This window comes from Mya arenaria, chromosome 5 (genome assembly GCF_026914265.1).
Source record: "Mya arenaria isolate MELC-2E11 chromosome 5, ASM2691426v1".
Lineage (NCBI taxonomy): Eukaryota > Metazoa > Mollusca > Bivalvia > Myida > Myidae > Mya > Mya arenaria.
The window spans coordinates 21,340,555-21,364,641 of record NC_069126.1 but is presented as its reverse complement, the minus strand read 5'-3'; the positions used below and the strand labels follow the sequence as shown (position 1 = coordinate 21,364,641).

At 34.6% G+C, this 24,087-nt stretch overlaps 1 protein-coding gene and 1 long non-coding RNA gene across 3 annotated transcripts; one reads left to right on the top strand and one right to left on the bottom strand.

The window, feature by feature from the left end:
• Positions 1–405: 405 nt before the first annotated feature.
• LOC128233859 (putative nuclease HARBI1) lies at positions 406–23,982 on the bottom strand. 2 transcript variants are annotated; one of them, XM_052947726.1, is made up of 5 exons: positions 23,417–23,982; positions 6,635–6,747; positions 6,023–6,134; positions 5,537–5,633; positions 406–4,101 (listed from the first exon to the last, which is right to left on the bottom strand). In XM_052947726.1, exons 1-5 carry the CDS (start codon positions 23,952–23,954, stop codon positions 3,819–3,821), a joined length of 1,143 nt encoding a protein of 380 aa, XP_052803686.1. In that variant the 5' UTR covers positions 23,955–23,982; the 3' UTR covers positions 406–3,818. The 2 variants fall into 2 exon arrangements, with proteins under 2 accessions (XP_052803686.1, XP_052803687.1); XM_052947727.1 differs by lacking the exon at positions 23,417–23,982 and adding an exon at positions 7,420–7,787.
• Positions 8,225–13,488, top strand: LOC128233865 (uncharacterized). Its single transcript, XR_008260798.1, has 4 exons — positions 8,225–8,359; positions 11,733–11,891; positions 12,136–12,302; positions 13,296–13,488. It is a non-coding gene; the product is annotated as an uncharacterized LOC128233865 (long non-coding RNA).
• Positions 23,983–24,087: the final 105 nt, after the last annotated feature.

Below are 24,087 nucleotides of genomic sequence, written 5' to 3'. Positions count from 1 at the left end.
AAATGCCCCATTAGAGGATGCAGTGGGTGATTGCGAAGTGCCGAGCACATCTGGTTTCGTGCCCTCCAAAGGTATGGGGTTTTTTATATTGCAGTACAAAAATTTTAATAAGAAAAGTTGTGTTATCTACTGTTTCATACAAAGTAATTTGTGCGAGTACTTGTATAACTTAGAAACTAAACCCTTTATGCCTAATGAGTTATCAAGTGAGTACTGTAACTTAGTTGTAACTTTTATGTTTATGATCCTTTATAATTATGTTCTTTAAATATGCACTGACTACTACTTCCACTACTACCTTCTATGCATCCATTTGTTCTCTCTGAGTGCAGATGTTGTTTCTTGTGAATCCTTGATGAAAAAATCTTTAGAACCGGTGTTAAATAGGACAAGTCTGCATTTTACATTAATCTTTAATGTTAAATAATGATAATTTGACATCTTCAATATTACAATCTTGTACAACATTTGTATCAACAAAAATAATTCTAATTTCCAAAAAACCCTGTTTATTAAACTCATACTTTAGCAATGACTTCATTTAAATAATAGATATCCTCCAGTATACTTGTAAAATGTTTGTTGTTCGGGATCAGGTAAAATGTCGAGACGAAAGAGAAAAAGTGATGCTGGGGACCAGCTGTTTCAGCTTGAAGAAAAGAGGTTAACAGCAGAGACAGCAGCATTTTCTGCCCAAGAGCACTATTGGAGAGAGAAGAACAGAAGGGAGGAGGAGTTGCATCTTGTTACACTAAATCTTCGCAAACATCAACTTAAGGAATTTCAATAATTTAAAATAAATCAGATGTATAAATTCATCCAAATTATAAAAATACTAAAGCACTCTTTCTCCAAAATAAGATTTACCATATTTAATAATATTGTTTTAAAGATATACCACAATTAATGATACTGTTTAGATATTACAAAAAGGATGAATATATGTCAAATGTTAAGATATTACAAAAAGGATGAATACATGTCAAACATTGGTTCTAAAGAAGGATACCAAGTTTAATTTGAAAGAAATGAGCATAAAACATACTATTTTTACCTTATGAGACTATAGTAGATCACAATAAATCTTTAAGCATTCACTATTCATTTTTTAAAGAAATGAGCTGCTATCAAATACATGGTTAAAATGTTGTAATCACTATTTAATATTTTCCATAAATGCATGATTAAGTAAGTAGTTAATGGTTTCTCAGTCAAAGAATTTGTTTGTTAAATATAAGTATGTACTGATTTTGAATAAGAGTGTTACTTTAATATTACAAAAAGGATAATTAAATGTCAAAATCAATGGTTATTATGAAGAAAACAGAGTTGTATTTGAATGAATGAGAATAAAAAAAAATGGTATTTGTACCTTATGATACAATAGCAGTCATAATTAAATCTTTTAGCACTCACCAATCATTTAAAACAGTGCTTTCTTCTATTTATAAGATACATGGTTACAATCATGTTATTTGGAAAGATATGTTAGTCTGTTGATGCTGTTGTAATACTTTACCTATACTTATAACAGTCATTGAAGTTAGACTTTCGGATGAACAAGCACGAATTCTTATACTTTTGTTTGGCATCAAATTTTTTAACAAGCCCTGCTATATAAATTTATGAATTTGAGCAAGCCAAAAAAAACTATTTTACAAATGCAGGGCTTATGGACTTGTGTTAATTTCGACCACTATTAAAACTGCAATGTATTTAATAATTTACAAAATATGTAACTTGTTTTGAATACTTATTAAATAACTATGCTTTCTTTTTAAAAAATGGAAAGAAAATTTCATCCTCTAATTGCATCCTCTTTTTTCCTGAGCTCTGTTAAATTTGAATGTTAAATGGGATTTTATATTCATGAGCAATTTTAATTAAGGTTCATTTAAGTTTCTTGCAGTGTCATACAGTGATATTCCTAAAATCAACTACTTACGTTAATAATATACTATAATCTAGTAATCTACTAAGTATAATTGTGTTTTACTTCTTGCTAAAAACAAGTCAGTCGTCCTAACATATATTTTGAAATAAGAACTAGATAAGCACAAAGAATTTCCATTGCTACTCGCTCTGAAGTATGTAAAGATACCTTTCGTGAATTTCAAGTATGTGAGTCACTCCTATAAGATAATTGGATCAAAATTTCACAGAGAATATTTATGGGTATGTAATACATCATGAAGCCTACTCATTTTGATGTAAATTTGATGAAGTATATACATTTTGCCTATGATCTTGTTCTATTGTTGTTACTAGTTTTAAATGTACATTTGCACACTTCATAATAGTTGTTGAGTTTGCAATTATTTGATGCAATAGGCCATACCAAGTTGTTACACTTGTTCATACTTAACATTTACTTCAAAAATTACCCGACTTCATTTACCAAAGTCTGACAGATGACAGTTCTTTAAAATAACTCATCTAGAAATTCATGCTGTGTTCAAATCGCTTTTGTGAAATTGTTTATTGTTTATAACAGTTTAAAAAATTATATCAATTGTTGGCCATGATAAACTGATCTATGTATATGTTTCTACATTTTGTTGATATTACTTCAAAGCTTTCTTTACAATTTCGTTCATATCAGAGGGAGGAATTGCATATATAACAACTTTCATGCAAATTTGTGATATCTTATTCTGTGATACTAAATACTGTCATATATGATATGTATATAAATAAGTCTTTTTACAGATGTTGTTTTGTTTTTATTTCTACTCATATACCATTAAGCAATGCATTCTGTATTCCTTGAATAAGTAATAAATAAAAATCCATCTCAAATAGAAGTTAAAAAAGTATGAAGAGTTATGGTTTTTTTTGTCCCATTTCATTTCAGAATGGCTATTTAAATTTTTCCTAAACTATAAAAGAATTAACATATTAAAACTTATTGAAAGACTACAGAATGTGTCATCCATCCACCTGTACCTTCTGATCATAGGTCAAATTTTACACAGACTAAAATAGTTTTTTTAAGGCTATTACAACTACATTTATGACTTGCACCATGTTACATGAGTTCAATACTCAGGAGGTAAAATATTCATGACATCATTTTATTTTTGCACATGTTTTATAATGGATACAGTTTTCACTCCATATGTGGCAGAGACAAGAATTAAGTAATGGTTCAAGACAAATGCATAAAACATTTATTTTTTAACTTCAATATAAAAATCTTCAATCAAACTCTGTCAGCAGTGTTATATAACTGTTTTTTCCCCAAATTGGCTTGTTCATTCTGTGGGAGTGCAGCTTTAAAGTTTCAATGTAATACATCAAGAATTAGATGAGAAAATGGTGCTATTGGCACCAGCGTGAGAATGATAACATTTCCATATCTACAGAGACAAGCTTTAACTTAACAAGAGATGTTTGTCAAACACTATGACCTTTGTCATGATGACCCCTCAAATCAATATAAATCTTGTACTGGTCAGGCCCAGCCTCCATGTCAAGTGTGATGGCCATAGGTCTAGGCATTGTTGATTAATCACTCGGACAAGCTTTAAAATCCTTAAATTTATTGCCACTGTGACGTTGACCGAATGGCCCCCTAAATCAATAGGGGTCATCTACTGGTCAGACCATATCTTTATGTCAAGTTTGATGACCATACTTCAAGTAATTGACGGACTGACCAACATGTGCAAAGCAATATACTCCTCTTCTTCGAAGGGGGGCATAAAATATAAAATTCGACTAATAATATAAGATCACTAGTAAGAATAATTTTGAAGGTGCTTGATGTTTTAATACCAGTTTGCATTATTGCAAACAATATAAAACCATACAGATTTTTAAAAATAACGTTGGGCCACAATGTCTCTATATCGAAGTCCATTTTCGTTTGCTGGGATAACATCTGCCTGAGGCTGGTCAATGTCTGTAGCATCGTGCATGTTTGCCATGATGTCTCTATGTTCAATGCCATAGTTATGAAGAAAAACACAGGCTATGATCACTTGGCATGCCATCTCTGGTTCCAAACGAAGACCATACGACAAGCATGGGAATCGTCTTTTCAGCACTCCAAAAGACCTCTCCACTGTTACCCTTGTTCTAACCAGTGCTTCATTATACCTGAAAACATTAAACTGCCTTAAAATGGAAGTTTGACTGCTATAAATAACACACTTATTTATTTTTTCATATACTTCTATGTCTTTTCGTAATAAAGATATAAATCTCAAGTAATTCTGCTGCAGATTAAATGGTACATAATTGATTTTTTGAGAATAACAGAAAAAACTTTGGTTATTGTAGATACCTTTTTCAGAAAATATGATTAGTTTTATATTTCATAACCGATTGCATAAAAATACAGGTATTGACACAAAAAAATAAACAATAGCTGTCACAGAAACAGCGCGCTCTACTATTCCGCCGCTTTTCAGTGTAAAGATTGAAAAGTTTTGGCGAAACATGCATGGATCACTGTTAGATAAGATTTCAATGCAATACACGATGTGCTGAGATATTAACATATATGTGGTTACATGCAAAATTTTAACCAGATTTTTTAAGTGTAATAATAAAGGGCCATTATTTGCAAAATACAGTTATCTAACTTGGTTATTCAATTAGATTGGGTGGTTGAATACCATTGTATAAAGTCTCAATGCAATACATCAAGTTGTTGCTGAGATATTATCCTATGTGTGCTAACATGCAAGACCTTAACCAGAATTTCTAAGTCGCATAACAAAGGGGTAAAAATTATATAATATGAAAGATAGAGTTATCTTACTTGATTAAATAAGAAGGTTAAATGGTTGGGAGCCTGTGTGTAAAGTTTCAATGCAATACATGATGTATTCGCTGAGGTATTGACTTAAAATTGGTTACATGCAAAACCTTAACCAGAATTTCTAATTTTAATAATAAAGGGCAATTATTCTGCATTAAATGCAAACTAGAGTTATCTAAGTTGATTAATTTAGTAGGTTGGATCATTGAGTACCATTGAATAAAGTCTCAATGCAATACCTCAAGTAGTTGCTGAGATATTAACCTATTGGTGCTTGCACGCAAAACCTTAACCAGAATTTCTAAGTCAAATAATAAAGGCCTATTATTTGCATTAAATGCAAACTATTGTTATCTAACTTGGTTAATAAGGTAGGTTGGATGGTTGAGTAACATTGTATCAAGTCTCAATGCAATACCTCAAGTAGTTGCTGAGAAATTAATCTATGTATGCTTGCACGCAAAACCTTAACCAGAATTTTTAAGTCAAATAATAAAGGCCTATTATTTGCATATCTAGTAAATGCAAACTAGAGTTATCTAACTTGTTTAATTAAGTAGGTTGGATGGTTGAGTATCATTGTATAAAGTCTCAATGCAATACCTCAAGTAGTTGCTGAGATATTTACCTATGTGTGCTTGCACCAAAAACCTTAACCAAGGGGTGACGCCGAAGATTGGGTGAGTAGTATAGCTCTCCTTATTCTTCGAATAGTTGAGCTAAAAATAAGCATTTATAATCTACATAAAAGTAGTGTATGTGAAGTACCTTTCTTGAGGTCCTGTTCTTGGATTCAGGTATGGTGTGAGAAGGTATGGCTTACAGCCATACCCACTGTCTCCCAGTATGTACCCATTATGTTGGCCTACAATACAACATCAAGCAAATTATAACAAATGGTCAGTGTTCTGTTTCCAAGATTGATTTTAAAATATTGCAAATTAATACTGTTATTTCATAATCTATAAATCCACCTTTCGTGTGTGTGTGTGTATATATGTGTGTGTGTGTCTTTAGACCTTGCGTTATGAGGCAGCCAGGGATCGAACCAATGACCTCCCGCTCCATAGGCGGATGCATAACCACTAGGCCACGGAGACAGTTAATCAAGATTGGATAAAAGAAAATTGTCTTAGACAAAATAAAAAAATATTGACCAGACATTTTAATGAACGGCCTAAGTTTATCATATAACATCATAATACCTCTTGAAAAGGTTAGAACGTTAAACAAAACAAAAATCACTCCAGGTACCTTGCTCTAATTCTGAAGCAAGGCGTGACTCTTTGAATATTCTGGAGTCGTGGACACTTCCTGGCCACTTGGCAACAACATTCATAAAACGAAGCTTTGCATCACAAACCATCTGAAATAGTGCACATACAACAGTAGTAAAACTTGTCTTCAAAGCTGCACCCTCAGAAATTGATCTTTTGGTAAACCGTCTTCAAATCTTATAGAGAAAAAATATAATTTGAGGTCAAATATGAAATGCTATGGACAGGTGCCTTACCCGTATGGAAGAAATTTATGAATAATACATGAAAGACCTTAGTACAATAAAACACACTTTGGTTGTCCGGTATGCGACTTGCTTCTCATCTGGTCAACCCTGGCTCGATTTCCCAGCTTGGGTGCATGACTGCATCATGCCAGTGCATCAGTGTGAGATAGATTAGTGGATACCAAGTAAGACAATTGTATTCTCCAGGTACTCCGGACTCCCAAACAACATAAGACCACACTCTCTCATAAAATCCTGCCAGCGAGAATGAATAATATAATGCTTATTAATTAGTTTTAAAATCATGTTAAAATGAATAAGTTTAAACTATAACAAACTCATCACAACTTCCTTCCATGTACCTGTACATTGATCGAATGATACCCTTTCCTGTTTACATAATCGGCTTCAAACTCATGAGGGGCTCGTACACGTACTTGAGTACCGTCTATCAAACCAATGACATTTGGAAATCCTGAAATTTTAGTAGGTTATTTAGAATAACATTATATTTACATCATTTTTATTAATACTTAATAAGTACTGTACATGGTGTGTTTGCGGGATAAGAACCAGCTACCTGTTACACTCTGCTGGTTTAATAAAGAGTCATGCTAATGTTTATTCAGTTGTGGATTTGAGTGCATTTTTCCATGTTTCTTTATACTAGAAATAACCACGGAGTGAGCAGTCTGCTTGGTGTGGAGCTCTGATCATAGCAACAATATCAGCTAACCCGTCAGTTGGTTCTTACCCACATACATGCATCACTTTGATAAATACTAATGTACACATCCTTTAGAATTTTTCAGAGTGCTGTCAAGAAATGTGGATGGAATAGTTAACAAGTTATTTACTTACACCAATTCCGGGGATAGAACATTTACAATGGCATATCAATCTCATTTACTTTCATCTTGAGCAATGTGTTCCAATACAATTAGAAAAGAATAGCATCTAAATGCTAGAAACATGATTGGTTTGTCAGAATAATTGAAATCAAATTGAACAAAATGAAATAAAATGTTTTGCAATCATCACTAGTCCAAATAATTGTACGTTGACGGATTTTTTTAGATTTTTGATATGGCAAATCCTTCACGTAGTTAGGGATTGGAAGAATCCCGTATAACACTTACTTACTTACTTGGTCTTACTTGGTCTGTAAGGGCAATTTTATAGCCCCGAAGGCTAAATAGATACCCTTGCATCTTCTTCAGTAAACTGTCTCCACTTCCGGGTTTGTATCTGAGTAACTTTGTCTTAGTATATTGATGATATGTCAAAGCGGTTGGGTCGCCAAAGCTTATCGAGATTTGTTTTAAATGTAAGCAATGTTGTGCTGTTAACCAGTTCTCCTGGTAAATTATTCCAAGTAGAAACTGTTCTTATTCCAAATGCATTCATTCTTCTTCCTTTCTTGGCTTGTCTCTGATTCAGTTTTAGATTATGTCCTCTGGTACCAACATTTTCAGCAAATGTGAAGAAATTATTTATATCAATGTTGTCAATATTGTGCACTATTTTGTAAACCTGGATTATATCATATCTTTTACGTCGGTATTCGAGAGTTGTAAGATTTAATTCACACAAACGTTCCTCATACGTCAACCCTTTTAGCTCAGGAACAAGTCTTGTAGCTCTGCGTTGGACTTTCTCTATGATCTGCTTACACTTCTTTGTTGTAGGGTAATAAACACGTCTATTATTTTAGACTACAATCATCACTGGCTAAGTTTTTTAGATGTATACACTACACACGATATTTTTGTGTTTTACAGTTAGCTTAATCGACTAATAAATGATGGAAAAATACTTCCTTAGGTATAAAATGTTAAAAATCGTTCGACAATGTTTGACCGTAAAAATTAAATACAGTATGGATTTTGATAAACGACAGTGTGGATTTAGGCAGGTGCGTGTTTACCCAATTACGTCATTGATATCTGTGTAAAACACATGAGTACACCACAGCGAACAAAATTGCTGGTTTGTAAAACCTTGGAAGAGGCTTTAAGGAAAATCCAGGAGCTGGAAATGCAAGATAATTTGTGCCTGACTCTAGTACGAAGAATTTTGGGAAGACGGTATTAAATATTTCCATAATTTTATGCATTATTTAACTATTGATGCTTGCAAATCATTTTTTTCAGCAAAGCACACAGTGATTTGGTGGGAATGAGCTGAATTTTGACCTTTACAAAATTTATTGACATTTAACCTAAACTAACCTAAACAAGTTAAACAAATGACAATTGGCTTTATAATGGTAGTCCTAGTTGGGCCTCATGTTCTACAGCACTGTAGTTTATCAAATGACCATATATCTTTATACTGGTAGTCATAGCTGGGGGACACATTCTAAAGCACTGTAGTTTATCAAATGACCATATATCTTTATACAGGTGGTAATAGCTTTGGGACACGTTCTATCAAATGACCATATATCTTTATACAGGTAGTCATAGCTCGGGGACACGTTCTAAAGCACTGTAGTTTATCAAATGACCATATATCTTTATACTGGTAGTAATAGTATTGGGACACATTCTAAAGCACTGTAGTTTATCAAATGACCATATATCTTTATATAGGTAGTCATAGCTCGAGGACACTTTCTAAAGCACTGTAGTTTATCAAATGACAATATATCTTTATACTGGTGATCATAGGTGGGGGACACATTCTAAAGCACTGTAGATTATCAAATGACCATATATCTTTATACTGGTAGTAATAGCTTTGGGATACGTTCTAAAGCACTGTAGTTTATCAAATGACCATATATCTTTATACTGGTAGTCATAGCTGGGGGACACGTTCTAAAGCACTGTAGTTTATCAAATGACCATATATCTTTATACAGGTATTCATAGCTGTGGGACACGTTCTAAAGCACTGTAGTTTATCAAATGACCATATATCTTTATACTAGTAGTCATAGCTGGGGGACACGTTCTAAAGCACTGTAGTTTATCAAATGACCATATATCTTTATACAGGTAGTAATAGCTTTGAGACACATTCTAAAGCACTGTAGTTTATCAAATGACCATATATCTTTCAACAGGTAGTCATAGCTGGGGGACACGTTCTAAAGCACTGTAGTTTATCAAATGACCATATATCTTTATACTGGTAGTAATAGCATTTGGACACATTCTAAAGCACTGTAGTTTATCAAATGACCATATATCTTTATACTGGTGATCATAGCTGGGTACACGTTCTAAAGCACTGTAGTTTATCAAATGACCATATATCTTTATACAGGTAGACATTGCTGGAGGACACGTTCGAAAGTACTGTAGTTTATCAAATGACCATATATCTTTATACGGGTAGTCATAGCTGGGGGACACGTTCTAAAGCACTGCAGTTTATCAAATGACCATATATCTTTATACTGGTAGTCATAGCTTTGGGACACGTTCTAAAGCACTGTAGTTTATCAAATGACCATATATCTTTATACTGGTAGTCATAGCTGGGGGACACGTTCTAAAGCACTGTAGTTTATCAAATGACCATATATCTTTATACTGGTAGTCATAGCTGGGGGACACGTTCTAAAGCACTGTAGTTTATCAAATCACCATATATCGTTATACTGGTAGTCATAGCTGGGGGACACGTTCTAAAGCACTGTAGTTTATCAAATCACCATATATCTTTATACTGGTAGTCATAGCTGGGGGACACGTTCTAAAGCACTGTAGTTTATCAAATCACCATATATCGTTATACTGGTAGTCATAGCTGGGGGACACGTTCTAAAGCACTGTAGTTTATCTAATGACCATATATCTCTATGCTGGTGGTCATAGCTGGGGGACACGTTCTAAAGCACTGTAGTTTATCAAATGACCATATATCTCCATACTGGTAGTCAAAGCTTTGGGACACGTTCTAAAGCACTGTAGTTTATCAAATGACCATATATCTTTATACTGGTAGTCATAGCTGGGGGACACGTTCTAAAGCACTGTAGTTTATCAAATGACCATATATCGTTATACTGGTAGTCATAGCTTTGGGACACGTTCTAAAGCACTGTAGTTTATCAAATGACCATATATCTTTATACTGGTAGTCATAGCTGCGGGACACATTCTAAAGCACTGTAGTTTATCAAATGACATATATCTTTATACTGGTAGTCATAGCTGGAGAACATGTTCTAAAGCACTGTAGTTTATCAAATGACCATATATCTTTATGCAGGTAGTCATAGCTGGGGGACACGTTCTAAAGCACTGTAGTTTATCAAATGACCATATATCTTTATACTGGTAGTCATAGCTGGGGGACACGTTCTAAAGCACTGTAGTTTATCAGATCACCATATATTGTTATACTGGTAGTCATAGCTTTGGGACACGTTCTAAAGCACTGTAGTTTATCAAATCACCATATATCGTTATACTGGTAGTCATAGCTGGAGGACACGTTCTAAAGCACTGTAGTTTATCAAATCACCATATATCTTTATACAGGTAGTCATAGCTGGGGGACACGTTCTAAAGCACTGTAGTTTATCAAATGACCATATATCTTTATACAGGTAGTCGTAGCTGGGGGACACGTTCTAAAGCACTGTAGTTTATCAAATCACCATATATCTTTATACAGGTAGTCATAGCTGGGGGACACGTTCTGAAGCACTGTAGTTTATCAAATGACCATATATCTTTATACTGGTAGTCATAGCTGGGGTACACGTTCTAAAGCACTGTAGTTTATCAAATGACCATATATCTTGATACTGGTAGTAATAGCTTTGGGACATGTTCTAAAGCACTGTAGTTTGTCAAATGACCATATATCTTTATACAGGTAGTCATAGCTCGAGGACACGTTCTAAAGCACTGTAGTTTATCAAATGACCATATATCGTTATACTGATAGTAATAGCTTTGGGACACATTCTAAAGCACTGTAGTTTGTCAAATGACCATATATCTTTATACAGGTAGTCATAGCTGGAGGACACGTTCTAAAGCACTGTAGTTTATCAAATGACCATATATCTTGATACTGGTAGTCATAGCTGGGGGACACGTTCTAAAACACTGTAGTTTATCAAATGACCATATATCTTTATACAGGTAGTCATAGCTCGGGGACATGTTCTAAAGCACTATAGTTTATCAAATGACCATATATCTCTATACTAGTTATCATATAGCTTTGGGACATGTTCTAAAGCACTGTAGTTAACAGATGACTGTATATACTCCGGTACATATCTATACCTAACACTGGTTTATATGGCAGGAAGTATATTGTCTTCAGCTGTGTTCTTATTCCACTGACCATACACATTTATATTAGAGATTTTGACTGGACTTTACCTTAAAAGCTCTGTTTTTTTTTTATTAAATTCTCTTACCATATAACTCTATAAAGGTGACTTTCTCATGCACTGTAGGTCAATTGACAGATGTTCATTTTTTTTAGATTTGGCCTAAAAAGACCTGTAGCAGTTAACAAGCTATTAGATGCACAATAGCACAAAATGACCACCACCACTATCACCCTAAAGTGTGTGCTTGGTGTCTGTCTACACGTGCTTGCTTCTGGAATGTTGAAGAACAAACTGTGTTGAAACGCCAACTGGTAAGACTGTGCTTTGTGTTTGTAATTTTGTATGATAAGACATTTATTGTTTCCGCCAGGCCTAAAGGAAATGTTTATGAACAAGTACAGGTCTATACACAAGTACAGGATTGAAATATAAACAACGATTTAAAGAGTATTGAGTTGATGAGTGAGAACAAAAATGATATACCCATGTACATTTACATGTTCAATAAATAGTGCATCTCATACTCTGAATAATAATTCATTTTGCTATTGGGAGTTGGTCATGGACCTTTGCCGCCCTTCATCCAGAGCCTTCCACAGAGATGGCAGATATATCGCTGCCTGGACCAACAGTTGACCATGCCGTTGAGTCCATGAAAACATCTACAGAATTACATCTGCGGCCGTGGCTATTAATGGATACATTCTGCACCACTTCCATGTGTAAGAATAGAACTTTCCAAGTCCTCAGCATAAGCATTTCTGTATTTAAAACGAAAAATAATTTAAAAATAAATAAATATAGTTTTAAATAATTATATACAGGCAAAATAAATTATATGATTTGTTTCATGAATGTGTTGTTTTTTTAAATGCTGTTAAAGCAACAGTGTGCACCAGATGATCAAATTGCAAGTTTATTAAGTTTAGCAGTTATTTCATATTTTTCCATTCAAAAAGATTACTGGGTATGTCTACCTAGTAGAATTAATTTCTTATGCGTGATTGGCTAGTCGATGTTATCACATGATATAACCAAGTTGGGTGTATAGCTTTAATATACCACTTGATTGAAGTAAGCCTTCGTAGCACAGTTGATACAACACTGGACTTCAATTTCGGTGACACATTTTTTTTACATGTTTGTACTTTTTTTACAATTATGACATAAAAGCGTAACACATTCTATTAAATAATTGTCCTGAGATATGTTACAGAAAAAAAACTTTTTTAGTTCCAATCTGGTGTACAGTCCCTTTAAGGCCTTATACCGTACTTGTAGACTTATTGTTTATGATAGTCTGTTTAATCATTTTATTGTATATGGGCAACATTTTATGTAACATCACTTTATGTAAAAAGTAAGCCTTCGTAGTACAGTTGATACAACACTGGACTTCAATTTCGGTGACACATTGACACATTTTTTTTACATGTTTGTACTTTTTTTACAATTATGACATAAAAGCGTAACACATTCTATTAAATAATTGTCCTGAGATATGTTACAGAAAAAAAACTTTTTTAGTGCCAATCTGGTGTACAGTCCCTTTAAAGCCTTATACCGTACTTGTAGACTTATTGTTTATGATAGTCTGTTTAATCATTTTATTGTATATGGGCAACATTTTATGTAACATCACTTTATGTAAAAATTTTTTATAAAAAGTCACTGTGAATATAAACAGTTTTCAAATATGTACATTAAAATTGCAGGCTGTCAGTTTGAAACGTCTCTACTCTGACAGAAGGAAGGGAATGAATACCCAGGATTGTTCCTCAGGAAAATCTCTTCAACAAGCTGTTGTCAGTTTGCATGCTCTTTGGATGGAATTACCCTACCTTGGCTTGCAGAGAATCTGTGATATGAAAGACCTCTTTTGTGCTGCATTGTGTCATTGATTTATTGTATTTTATATGTAATATGCCACTATTGTAAAAACAAATGGGCATATGTTTTAGCATATGTTTTCAAACAGACACATTTATATTTCAAACAGACACATTTATATTTTTGAATAATTTGAAAATACATTTTGTAGGTTGACTTCACACCATGAAACATTAATGGTAGGTTATATTTGACCAGAACATGACAAGTATTGTTTTCGGAGTTTTTTGGTCGAAGGTGAAGGTAATGGCTAACAGTGGTTATTCTGCACAATGACCCTTGAATTCTTTGACCTAGGACCATTAATATTTAGTGATTGATATATCAGTCCAACTCCTATGTGAAAGGGACATGATGAAATTGAGCAAGAGCTTATTAGCATTGCAAATTATTATTTGTTCATTTTTAGCTCGACTATTCGAAGAATAGGTGAGCTATACTATCATTAACAATTCTGCGTTAAAGTTTTCATTTTATGTAATAAAATCAAGAGTTAATATCCAATGGTAATCAAACTTGGTCAGACTATTTGTCGGCATGTTATCTTGAAGATGTATGAATATGGGTCATCCCTGGTCAAATTCTAGGTCACTAGGTCACATCTTAGAGAAAATATTTCCATGTCACAAATTCAACATTTTTTTCATATCTTTATGAAACTTGGTCAGAATATTTGTCTGCATACTATCTTGAAAGTTTTTTAATATGGGTCATCCCGGGTCAAATTCTAGGTCACTAGGTCAAATCTTAGGAAAATCATTCTACATCATAAATTGAACAATTTTTGTCAAATCTTTATGAAACTTGGTCAGAATATTTGTCTGCATAATATCTTAAAAGTTCTATAATATGGGTCATCCCCGGTCAAAACCTAGGTCACAAGGTCAAATTTTAGAAGAAAGAATTCCACAGTCATAAAAATTCATTAATTTTAGTCAAATCTTTTTTAAACATGGTCATAACATAAATTCAATTGGTATTTTATAAACACACATCCCAATCATGAATTTCAGATCTAACCATATTTTTCAAAAATTTAAATTTTAATTAACTTTAAAAATATTTGTGTACATGAAATCTTAGATGATAAAGTGTGTCATCTAGGGTCAAAAACTAGGTCTCTGGGACAGATCTTATTGGAAAAGCTGATGTATTTATAAAATGTTCGTTTTTCCTCACACAAATGGAATAGTTTCTGTTGATCAGGTTATTTGTATGAATGATATCTCCGATAAATATAAATATGGGTCTTTTTGGTTAAAATACTAGGTCATTAGCTCAAATCCTAGGTTTGCAAAATTGCATAAAAAATCAAGCTTTATGCGGCGTTGCCGCGTTGGCGTCTTGTTATTTTTTTATTTTGACAGGCACATTTTTATAATCTTAACCAAATCAAACTTTGTTTTGTCACATTGTGATTCTTATTCACTTTTTTATTTGATTGTTTTATTGCTTTTTACAGGCACATATCACACTATTATTGTATTTACGTCCAATTCCAAGAGGCGTAGTAGAGCGCACTGTTTTACGACAGCTCTTGTTAACCTGTAAAGTGAAACCTGGTTATAAAAATGACATGACTGTGTCATTGTGTTGGCAGGCCAGGAGGAGGGCAGCATCAAATACATCTACAAACTTAGTATACAAAATATTATAAAATTGCTTTCGGGGCCCATAGGATCAAGGTCACTAAAACAAAAAAATATTGAAACTTAATCGCACAACAAAGGCTTAATTAATTAGGTTTGTCTGTCAATCATTGAAAACTTGTTTTTTTTTTTTGCATTGCAGCATTTCATGCTTCATTTTTATTTTGTCTCTTTATTGCATTTTACCTTTATCATTATTGTATTCATTTCTAAGACAAAGCAGCATATAGTTGAGGGCACTGCCCCATGATAGCTCTTGTATATCCTAAAAAGAATACAATAGTGATATACCCTGATATAGGTAGTTTTGGTACATTATCACGGTTTTAATTTTAGCTTTACTGGCCAAAGATCAGAATATCTGATGTGATGGTAATGTGTACGTAGTATGTGCTTCCTAGCGCCTGTAAACAATTGCTTGTGAACACCATACAGTCTTTAGTTATGATTGTATCTCAATAAAACAGTATTTAGATATCCAATAGAGCTCGGTTCCTTTCGAAAACCAGTCAGATCTGCCCATGCATGCCTAGATTATGGGCCTTGAACGTCTGTGCGACTGTAAACAATTGCTTGTGAACATGGTACAGTCTTCAGTTTTAATTGTATATAGATGAAACTTGTACAGTATTAAGATATCAATTAGAGCGTGGTTCCTTTCAAAAACCAGATCTGCCCATGCATACCTAGATTATGGGCCTCAAAAGTAAAAAAAAATGCTATTTTTAGCCAAGTCTACATGAGCGAAGTCTATTTTTAGACAAGTTTACATGTAAAGTCACAAATTCATGTGAAAAATTGTTCAAATTAGGCCCCTGGGGTCATTATTGGCCACGCCACTGGGTTCACCGGTTTGGTATACTAAATTGGGAAATGTTTGAAAATCTTTATGTCTGAAACAACTATGCAGACCCTTGTTATTTTGAATAAGGATTATTTTATTGGTCTGCTACCATGGTTGTTCAAATTATGCCCCTAGGGTCAAAACTGGCACTGCCCCCAGGGGTCACAAGTTTTTAAAGAAATATTTTCAAAATCTTCTTGTTTCAAACCACAAGGCTCATATCTTTGATATTTGTTGTAGAGCATTATATGTAGACCGTCTAGCAAAACAGTTGAAATTATGTGCCCTGGGCCGGGGCCACCATCCATTTTGTCCTTTTAAAGCTACAAAAATGAAATTTTGACCAATAGTACAGTTTTGTAGCAAATTTTATTCTCCTCAGATGACCTTTACTTGGCACATATTAGAATACTAGTAGTTCATGCAACTAATCTGCTTACAACACTTTCTGTTCTCACAAAACGTGAACAATATGTTTGTTGACTATTACTCATACATACATGCTCTGGATCAAAAATAACCACATGAGCCATGCCACTAGAGCATATGCACTCATGGGCCTCTTTTTTTTTAGAAAAAAAAGCATACTGACCAACCCTATTTATTTTAGAAGTTAGCTGAAACTAAGAACTTTTTTTACCTTACTTTTATATTAGATTGTGTATTGCTAAGATTTTTGCTTAAAGCTCCATTTAAGGTAACTGTTCATCTCAAATGTAACAGCTTTTGCCTTCAAACTTATAAAATTTCATTGAACCAGTGGGTTCATCATGATGCACATCTGTAAATGTTTCTCCCTAATATGGGCTTTTATGTATGCAAACAGAACATTGAACAATTGGCTTTCCAAGTAAAGTAAACCCTGTCCAGAACATTTGTCAAATTGCTGTGTCAGCACTTGTTTGAATGGATTTATTTTATTTTCATATTATGATTTCAAATAAAGTATTTAAAAATGTTGATTTCTTGTATGAAGTGATTACTACAATCCTTATAAGGTCAACAGGAAGCTTGAAAAAGTATCTGTTACATGTATTAAGGCATGATTAAAATCATTTTTCCATTTTGCAAAAAGCAGATGGTTAATTTATACCACCTTCAGGTAGTCATGATGAACTCTTCAAAGATATCCCAGGTAAAGGTAGTCACGATAAACTCTTTCAAGTTATCCCAGGTATGCATGGTCACCTCTTAAAAGATATCCCAGGTATTCATGATCACCTCTTCAAAGATATCCCAGTTATTCATGATCACCTCTTCAAAGATATCCCAGTTATTCATGATCACCTCTTCAAAGATATCTATCCCAGGTAGTCATGATCACCTCTTCAAAGATATCTATCCCAGATAGTCATGATCACCTATTCACAAAGATATCCCAGGCAGTCATGATCAACTCTTCAAAGATATCTCAGGTATTCATGATCACCTCTTCAAAGATATCCTAGGTAGTCATGATCAACTCTTTAAAAATATCCCAGATATTCATGATCATCACCTCTTCAAAAATATCTCAGGTATTCATGATCACCTCTTCAAAGATATCCTAGGTAGTCATGATCAACTCTTTAAAAATATACCAGATATTCATGATCACCTCTTCAAAGATATCCCAGGTAGTCATGATCACCTCTTCAAAGATATCCCAGGTAGTCATGATCAACTATTAAAAGATATCCCAGATATTCATGATCACCTCTAAAAGATATCCCAGGTAGTCATGATCCCCTCTTCACAGATATCCCAGGTAGTCATGATCAACTCTTAAAAAATATCCCAGATATTCATGATCCCCTCTTCAAAGATATCCCAGGTAGTAATGATCAACTCTTTAAAGATTTCCCTTTGTAACCATGCAGTTGTTGCAAGCATACTTTAAAGCCCTGGTGAAGGGGAGATCAATGCAAACTGAACATGGATGGTTTGTGTGGAAATGAGCCCACTTTTTTGGTAGAAAGTTCTATGTGATTAGTTAAACAACAGGTCAAATTGCAGATGATGTTAGCAAAATGATGCATGAAGTTAAATGACAGGCCATAGCTGTCAGACTTGAAAGGAAATTCACTTGGTGGTTTAAGCTGAACAAAAGCCAAGATCAATCAATGCTTCAGACCCTTGATCTATGTATTCTAGGGTGATTTGCAAACAAAAGTGTATACTAGTTACTGTGTACTTTCAGGAGAATTAATTTGTGGCACAGTTCACATAAGTTCCGCTTATGTTGATTTTTCCATGCAGATAAGTAACCATACTTGTATGAAAAATTATTTCTCAATTTCACCAAGCATAGAAAACTACCAACAATGGAAGTGTTTTTTGTCACAGACTCAATCATGTCATCTAAAATCCACACAATTCTTTCATATTTTTTCAATCTTCTCTTCAACTTTGGCCCATTTCAGATGAACTTTTTTCAAAGCACAGTAAAAAAGACCTTTATCATATAGTTTCTTGTAATTCCTCAGGTGAATCCAATTCTGTTTAACTAGTAGTTGCTTCACATAATCCAACCTATTTTTGTATATCTTCTTAATCCAATGTTCTTGTAACTCCTCAGGTGAATCCAATTGTTGAGCTAGTAGTTTTTTTCACATAAACCTATTCTTGTAGATCACTTTCTTAATCCAATGTGACCTTTTTTCTCTAATTCCTTGTCTTCATTAAACCAAAAGTTACCTATTTCTTAACACATCCAGTGAAGACTTTCTTTTAAGTCTTTACTGATTCTAACCACATTTCTTACACTTGTATAGATCCTGAGTTTTATCTGTAGACTTTAAATCAAACAACTTTTTTTTTCATAGTTTTCCAAACATAACATGACCTCTTTGCTCCTCAAGTGTATCCAGGTGAACATCCAATTTCAAGTCATGATTCCAGGTGATCAGTTGATAAACTGCATTGCTTAAGATTTAGAACTTCACATCAGCTGTCACCGCCATAACTACTCATATGAAGCATTGAAGGCTGGGCGTAGCCAGCATTATGCACTTACGCATGTGTGTAACATCAATTTGAAAAATGAAAAAATAAATATGGCAAAAAATGGCATCAAATTCAAGGGCTAAGCTAAATATTGATATCAGAATAAAGGGAAGATCAGCTATAGTAAGCATTTTTTTCTCTGTGTTGGATAGCTTACTGAGCCTAAATCAATCACTTGGTTACTACAAGGTCGGCGGCCCCGAACCTATAAATCCCTCCAAATACACATCAGTGCCCAACATGTTAGTTCTATATTTCATTTTTTTTCCTTGGGGAGCCCCCCTACGGCTACAGGGATATTCCTCCTTCAACACCATCCCCCTTTCGTGCGTAACATTCAGTAAAGCCTGACTACGCATCTGGAAGGCATATACCAAGTAAACTGCATGCAGTACTTAAAAGTGACTCGCTTTTGTTTTTGGACCAAATATTAGTTTTCCCGGTAATGCATCTGAAAAAAACTATTTTTATCATTTTTTTAGGTTATGAATAATGCAGAAAAAAATCCAGTGCATAAAAATTTATTTTGGTTTTTGTGGGGTTCAAACCCACGCCAGGAAAAACCAAGTAAACAGTAAAAAAAACAGCCGGCTAGTCAACACAGCCACCGGGACTTTAACAAAAATGGTGGATATGTTGGCCCCTTAAGGAAACATTCATTAAATCACATGATACATTGTCAATCAACCAATCAAACAACACATCAGCCGTAATTAATTTTGAATACACGTTTGAAATTGTGGTCTTCAACATTATTTTGCTAAAGGGTTCCAGCTTTTGCTATTTATGTTTTAACACTCCTTTCCTTATGATTTAACACTTAACAAATTACGTGTCCCCCACCTATGACTACCAGTATAGAGATATATGGTCATTTGATAAACTACAGTGCTTTAGAACGTGTCCCCCACCTATGACTACCAGTATAGAGATATATGGTCATTTGATAAACTACAGTGCTTTAGAACGTGTCCCCCAGCTATGAATACCTGTATAAAGATATATGGTCATTTGATAAACTACAGTGCTTTAGAACGTGTCCCCCACCTATGACTACCAGTAAAAGGATATATGGTCATTTGATAAACTACAGTGCTTTAGAACGTGTCCCCCAGCTATGAATACCTGTATAAAGATATATGGTCATTTGATAAACTACATTGCTTTAGAACGTGTCCCCCAGCTATGACTATCTGTATAAAGATATATGGTCAACTGTTAAACTACAGTGCTTTAGAACGTGTCCCCCAGCTATGACTACCAGTATAAAGATATATGGTCATTTGATAAACTACAGTGCTTGAGAACGTGTCCCCCAGCTATGACTACCAGTATAAAGATATATGGTCATTTGATAAACTACAGTGCTTTAGAACGTGTCCCCCACCTATGACTACCAGTATAGAGATATATGGTCATTTGATAAACTACAGTGCTTTAGAACGTGTCCCCCACCTATGACTACCTGTATAAAGATATATGGTCATTTGATAAACTACAGTGCTTTAGAACGTGTCCCCCACCTATGACTACCAGTAAAAGGATATATGGTCATTTGATAAACTACAGTGCTTTAGAACGTGTCCCCCAGCTATGAATACCTGTATAAAGATATATGGTCATTTGATAAACTACATTGCTTTAGAACGTGTCCCCCAGCTATGACTATCTGTATAAAGATATATGGTCAACTGTTAAACTACAGTGCTTTAGAACGTGTCCCCCAGCTATGACTACCAGTATAAAGATATATGGTCATTTGATAAACTACAGTGCTTGAGAACGTGTCCCCCAGCTATGACTACCAGTATAAAGATATATGGTCATTTGATAAACTACAGTGCTTTAGAACGTGTCCCCCACCTATGACTACCTGTATAAAGATATATGGTCATTTATAAACTACAGTGCTTTAGAACGTGTCCCCCACCTATGACTACCAGTATAGAGATATATGGTCATTTGATAAACTACAGTGCTTTAGAACGTGTCCCCGAGCTATATGACTACCTGTATAAAGATATATGGTCATCTGATAAACTACAGTGCTTTAGAACGTGTCCCCCACCTATGACTACCTGTATAAAGATATATGGTCAACTGTTAAACTACAGTGCTTTAGAACGTGTCCCCCACCTATGACTACCTGTATAAAGATATATGGTCATTTGATAAACTACAGTGCTTTAGAACGTGTCCCCCACCTATGACTACCAGTATAAAGATATATGGTCAACTGTTAAACTACAGTGCTTTAGAACGTGTCCCCCACCTATGACTACCTGTATAAAGATATATGGTCATTTGATAAACTACAGTGCTTTAGAACGTGTCCCCCACCTATGACTACCTGTATAAAGATATATGGTCATCTGATAAACTACAGTGCTTTAGAACGTGTCCCCCACCTATGACTACCAGTATAAAGATATATGGTCATCTGATAAACTACAGTGCTTTAGAACGTGTCCCCCACCTATGACTACCTGTATAAAGATATATGGTCATTTGATAAACTACAGTGCTTTAGAACGTGTCCCCCACCTATGACTACCAGTATAGAGATATATGGTCATTTGATAAACTACAGTGCTTTAGAACGTGTCCCCGAGCTATTACTTACAGTATAAAGATATATGGTCATTTGATAAACTACAGTGCTTTAGAACGTGTCCCCCCGCTATGATCACCAGTATAAAGATATATGGTCATTTGATAAACTACAGTGCTTTAGAACGTGTCCCCGAGCTATATGACTACCTGTATAAAGATATATGGTCATTTGATAAACTACAGTGCTTTAGAACGTGTCCCCCACCTATGACTACCTGTATAAAGATATATGGTCATTTGATAAACTACAGTGCTTTAGAACGTGTCCCCCAGCTATGACTACTTGTATAAAGATATATGGTCATTTGATAAACTACAGTGCTTTAGAACGTGTCCCCCAGCTATGATCACCAGTATAAAGATATATGGTCATTTGATAAACTACAGTGCTTTAGAACGTGTCCCCGAGCTATTACTACCAGTATAAAGATATATGGTCATTTGATAAACTACAGTGCTTTAGAACGTGTTCCCCAGCTATGATCACCAGTATAGAGATATATGGTCATTTGATAAACTACAGTGCTTTAGAACGTGTCCCCGAGCTATTACTAACAGTATAAAAATATATGGTCATTTGATAAACTACAGTGCTTTAGAACGTGTCCCCCAGCTATGATCACCAGTATAAAGATATATGGTCATTTGATAAACTACAGTGCTTTAGAACGTGTCCCCGAGCTATATGACTACCTGTATAAAGATATATGGTCATTTGATAAACTACAGTGCTTTAGAACGTGTCCCTCAGCTATGATCACCTGTATAAAGATATATGGTCATTTGATAAACTACAGTGCTTTAGAACGTGTCCCCCAGCTATGACCACCAGTATAAAGATATATGGTCATTTGATAAACTACAGTGCTTTAGAACGTGTCCCCCAGCTATGACCACCAGTATAAAGACATATGGTCATTTGATAAACTACAGTGCTTTAGAACGTGTTCCCCAGCTATGACTACCAGTATAAAGATATATGGTCAACTGTTAAACTACAGTGCTTTAGAACGTGTCCCCCAGCTATGACCACCAGCATAGAGATATATGGTCATTTGATAAACTACAGTGCTTTTGAACGTGTTCCAAAGCAATGATTGCTACAGTCATATGATTTACAGTCAAAATACTTCAAAACGTAATGGATGTCTTAAATTTCAGTGTCAAAGTTGGATGCTTTTCATGATGAACATAAATCAAGGATTGATAGGTATTAAAATTAAAGCAATGGACCTTTGTTTACACCTTCTAAAATACTAGACACAATAATGCAATTATAGGGAACTTTCGCCTATTCAAAAACCGTTAAAGACTCAGAAGCAGCTGTTTATATGGAGTACTAAAATACTAAATTATACTGTATTAGCTAAATCTAAATCAAACTTCAAAGATAAAGTACAGTGTAGATCTTCCTTTATTCTTAATTGTTTGATTTACCCTAATTATTTCATAAAATAATCATGGGAAAATGTGGCAACTACTTACATTATTATTTTATATAAACACAATCAAAATTGAGTTTATTTTGACAAGAGAAATTTATGATAAACATTGTCAACCTTAAAACATTGTCAACCTTAATACTTTGCTGCAAAGGCAAATTTTTCTATTTACACAAATATCTATGACGTAAATAGACCATCCAAGCACCTGCAGAAATCCGCACTGTCGTTTATCTGGCAATACTACAATCCGTACTGTACCTTAGGCTAACCATGTTTGACAGCGTCCGTTTGACAGCTGCTTCACTTCCGCCACTTCCGGTCCGGTGGTTATAGGAACTACCGAATTTTATATTCACAGGAAGGAAATACATCGATCATGTTATTATAAATAAATAAGTGTATGTTCTTACCCGCAAGTGCATAAAATTCCGCCTTGCACACACCGACATCTCTCCGAAATGACACGACCCTCTTGGCAAGCCCAGCCATAATTATAATAACCCTACGCACTGCGCGACACACAGATGAAGCCGAAAGTCCATGAACATCGCCGATTACGGTGTAATGGGAACTACTGGCCACAAAGTGGAGTGTTACTAATACACTCAGAAGAGGGGGTAGGGGACAAGAACGCAGAGTTGCCCTCTCCAACAAAGGAAACATCAGTGTCACCAGCGTAATAATACTCTCCGGCCTAAATCGGTAGCGCCGAAACACCTCCTCTGGCGAAACCACCTCCAACGGGTTTAATCTGTCCCTAAACAGGCGTGGAATAGTAATTCCGGCCGCTCTATCACGCAGACGCTGCAATCTTCTGTGAAAGTCGGCCATTTTTAAATCGCTTATCCGAGATTTAATCCTATTAATTATTAGGATTAAAATAACGGGATTAAGCTCATTAGATGATCCAGATAATGTTTCGTGAAACCCAAAAATTAACAAGATCATCTTAATCCCGTTTTTGATCGCGATCAGCCGCTAATCCCGGGATCATCTTTTTCGAGAAATCGGCCCCTGGCTTTTGCTAGTGAAATTAAATCACTGCTTTAAAAAGTTTCTGATTTGTATAGTTTAAACAATG

Coding starts and splice junctions, on each gene's coding strand:
- LOC128233859 (XM_052947726.1), bottom strand. CDS start 23,954: ATGATCTTGTTAATTTTTGGGTTTCACGAAACATTATCTGGATCATCT. Junction 5,634..6,022: donor TGCTTCAGAATTAGAGCAAG/GTACCTGGAGTG, acceptor GTTGTATTGTAG/GCCAACATAATGGGTACATA. Junction 4,102..5,536: donor AGAACAGGACCTCAAGAAAG/GTACTTCACATA, acceptor TAATGTTTTCAG/GTATAATGAAGCACTGGTTA.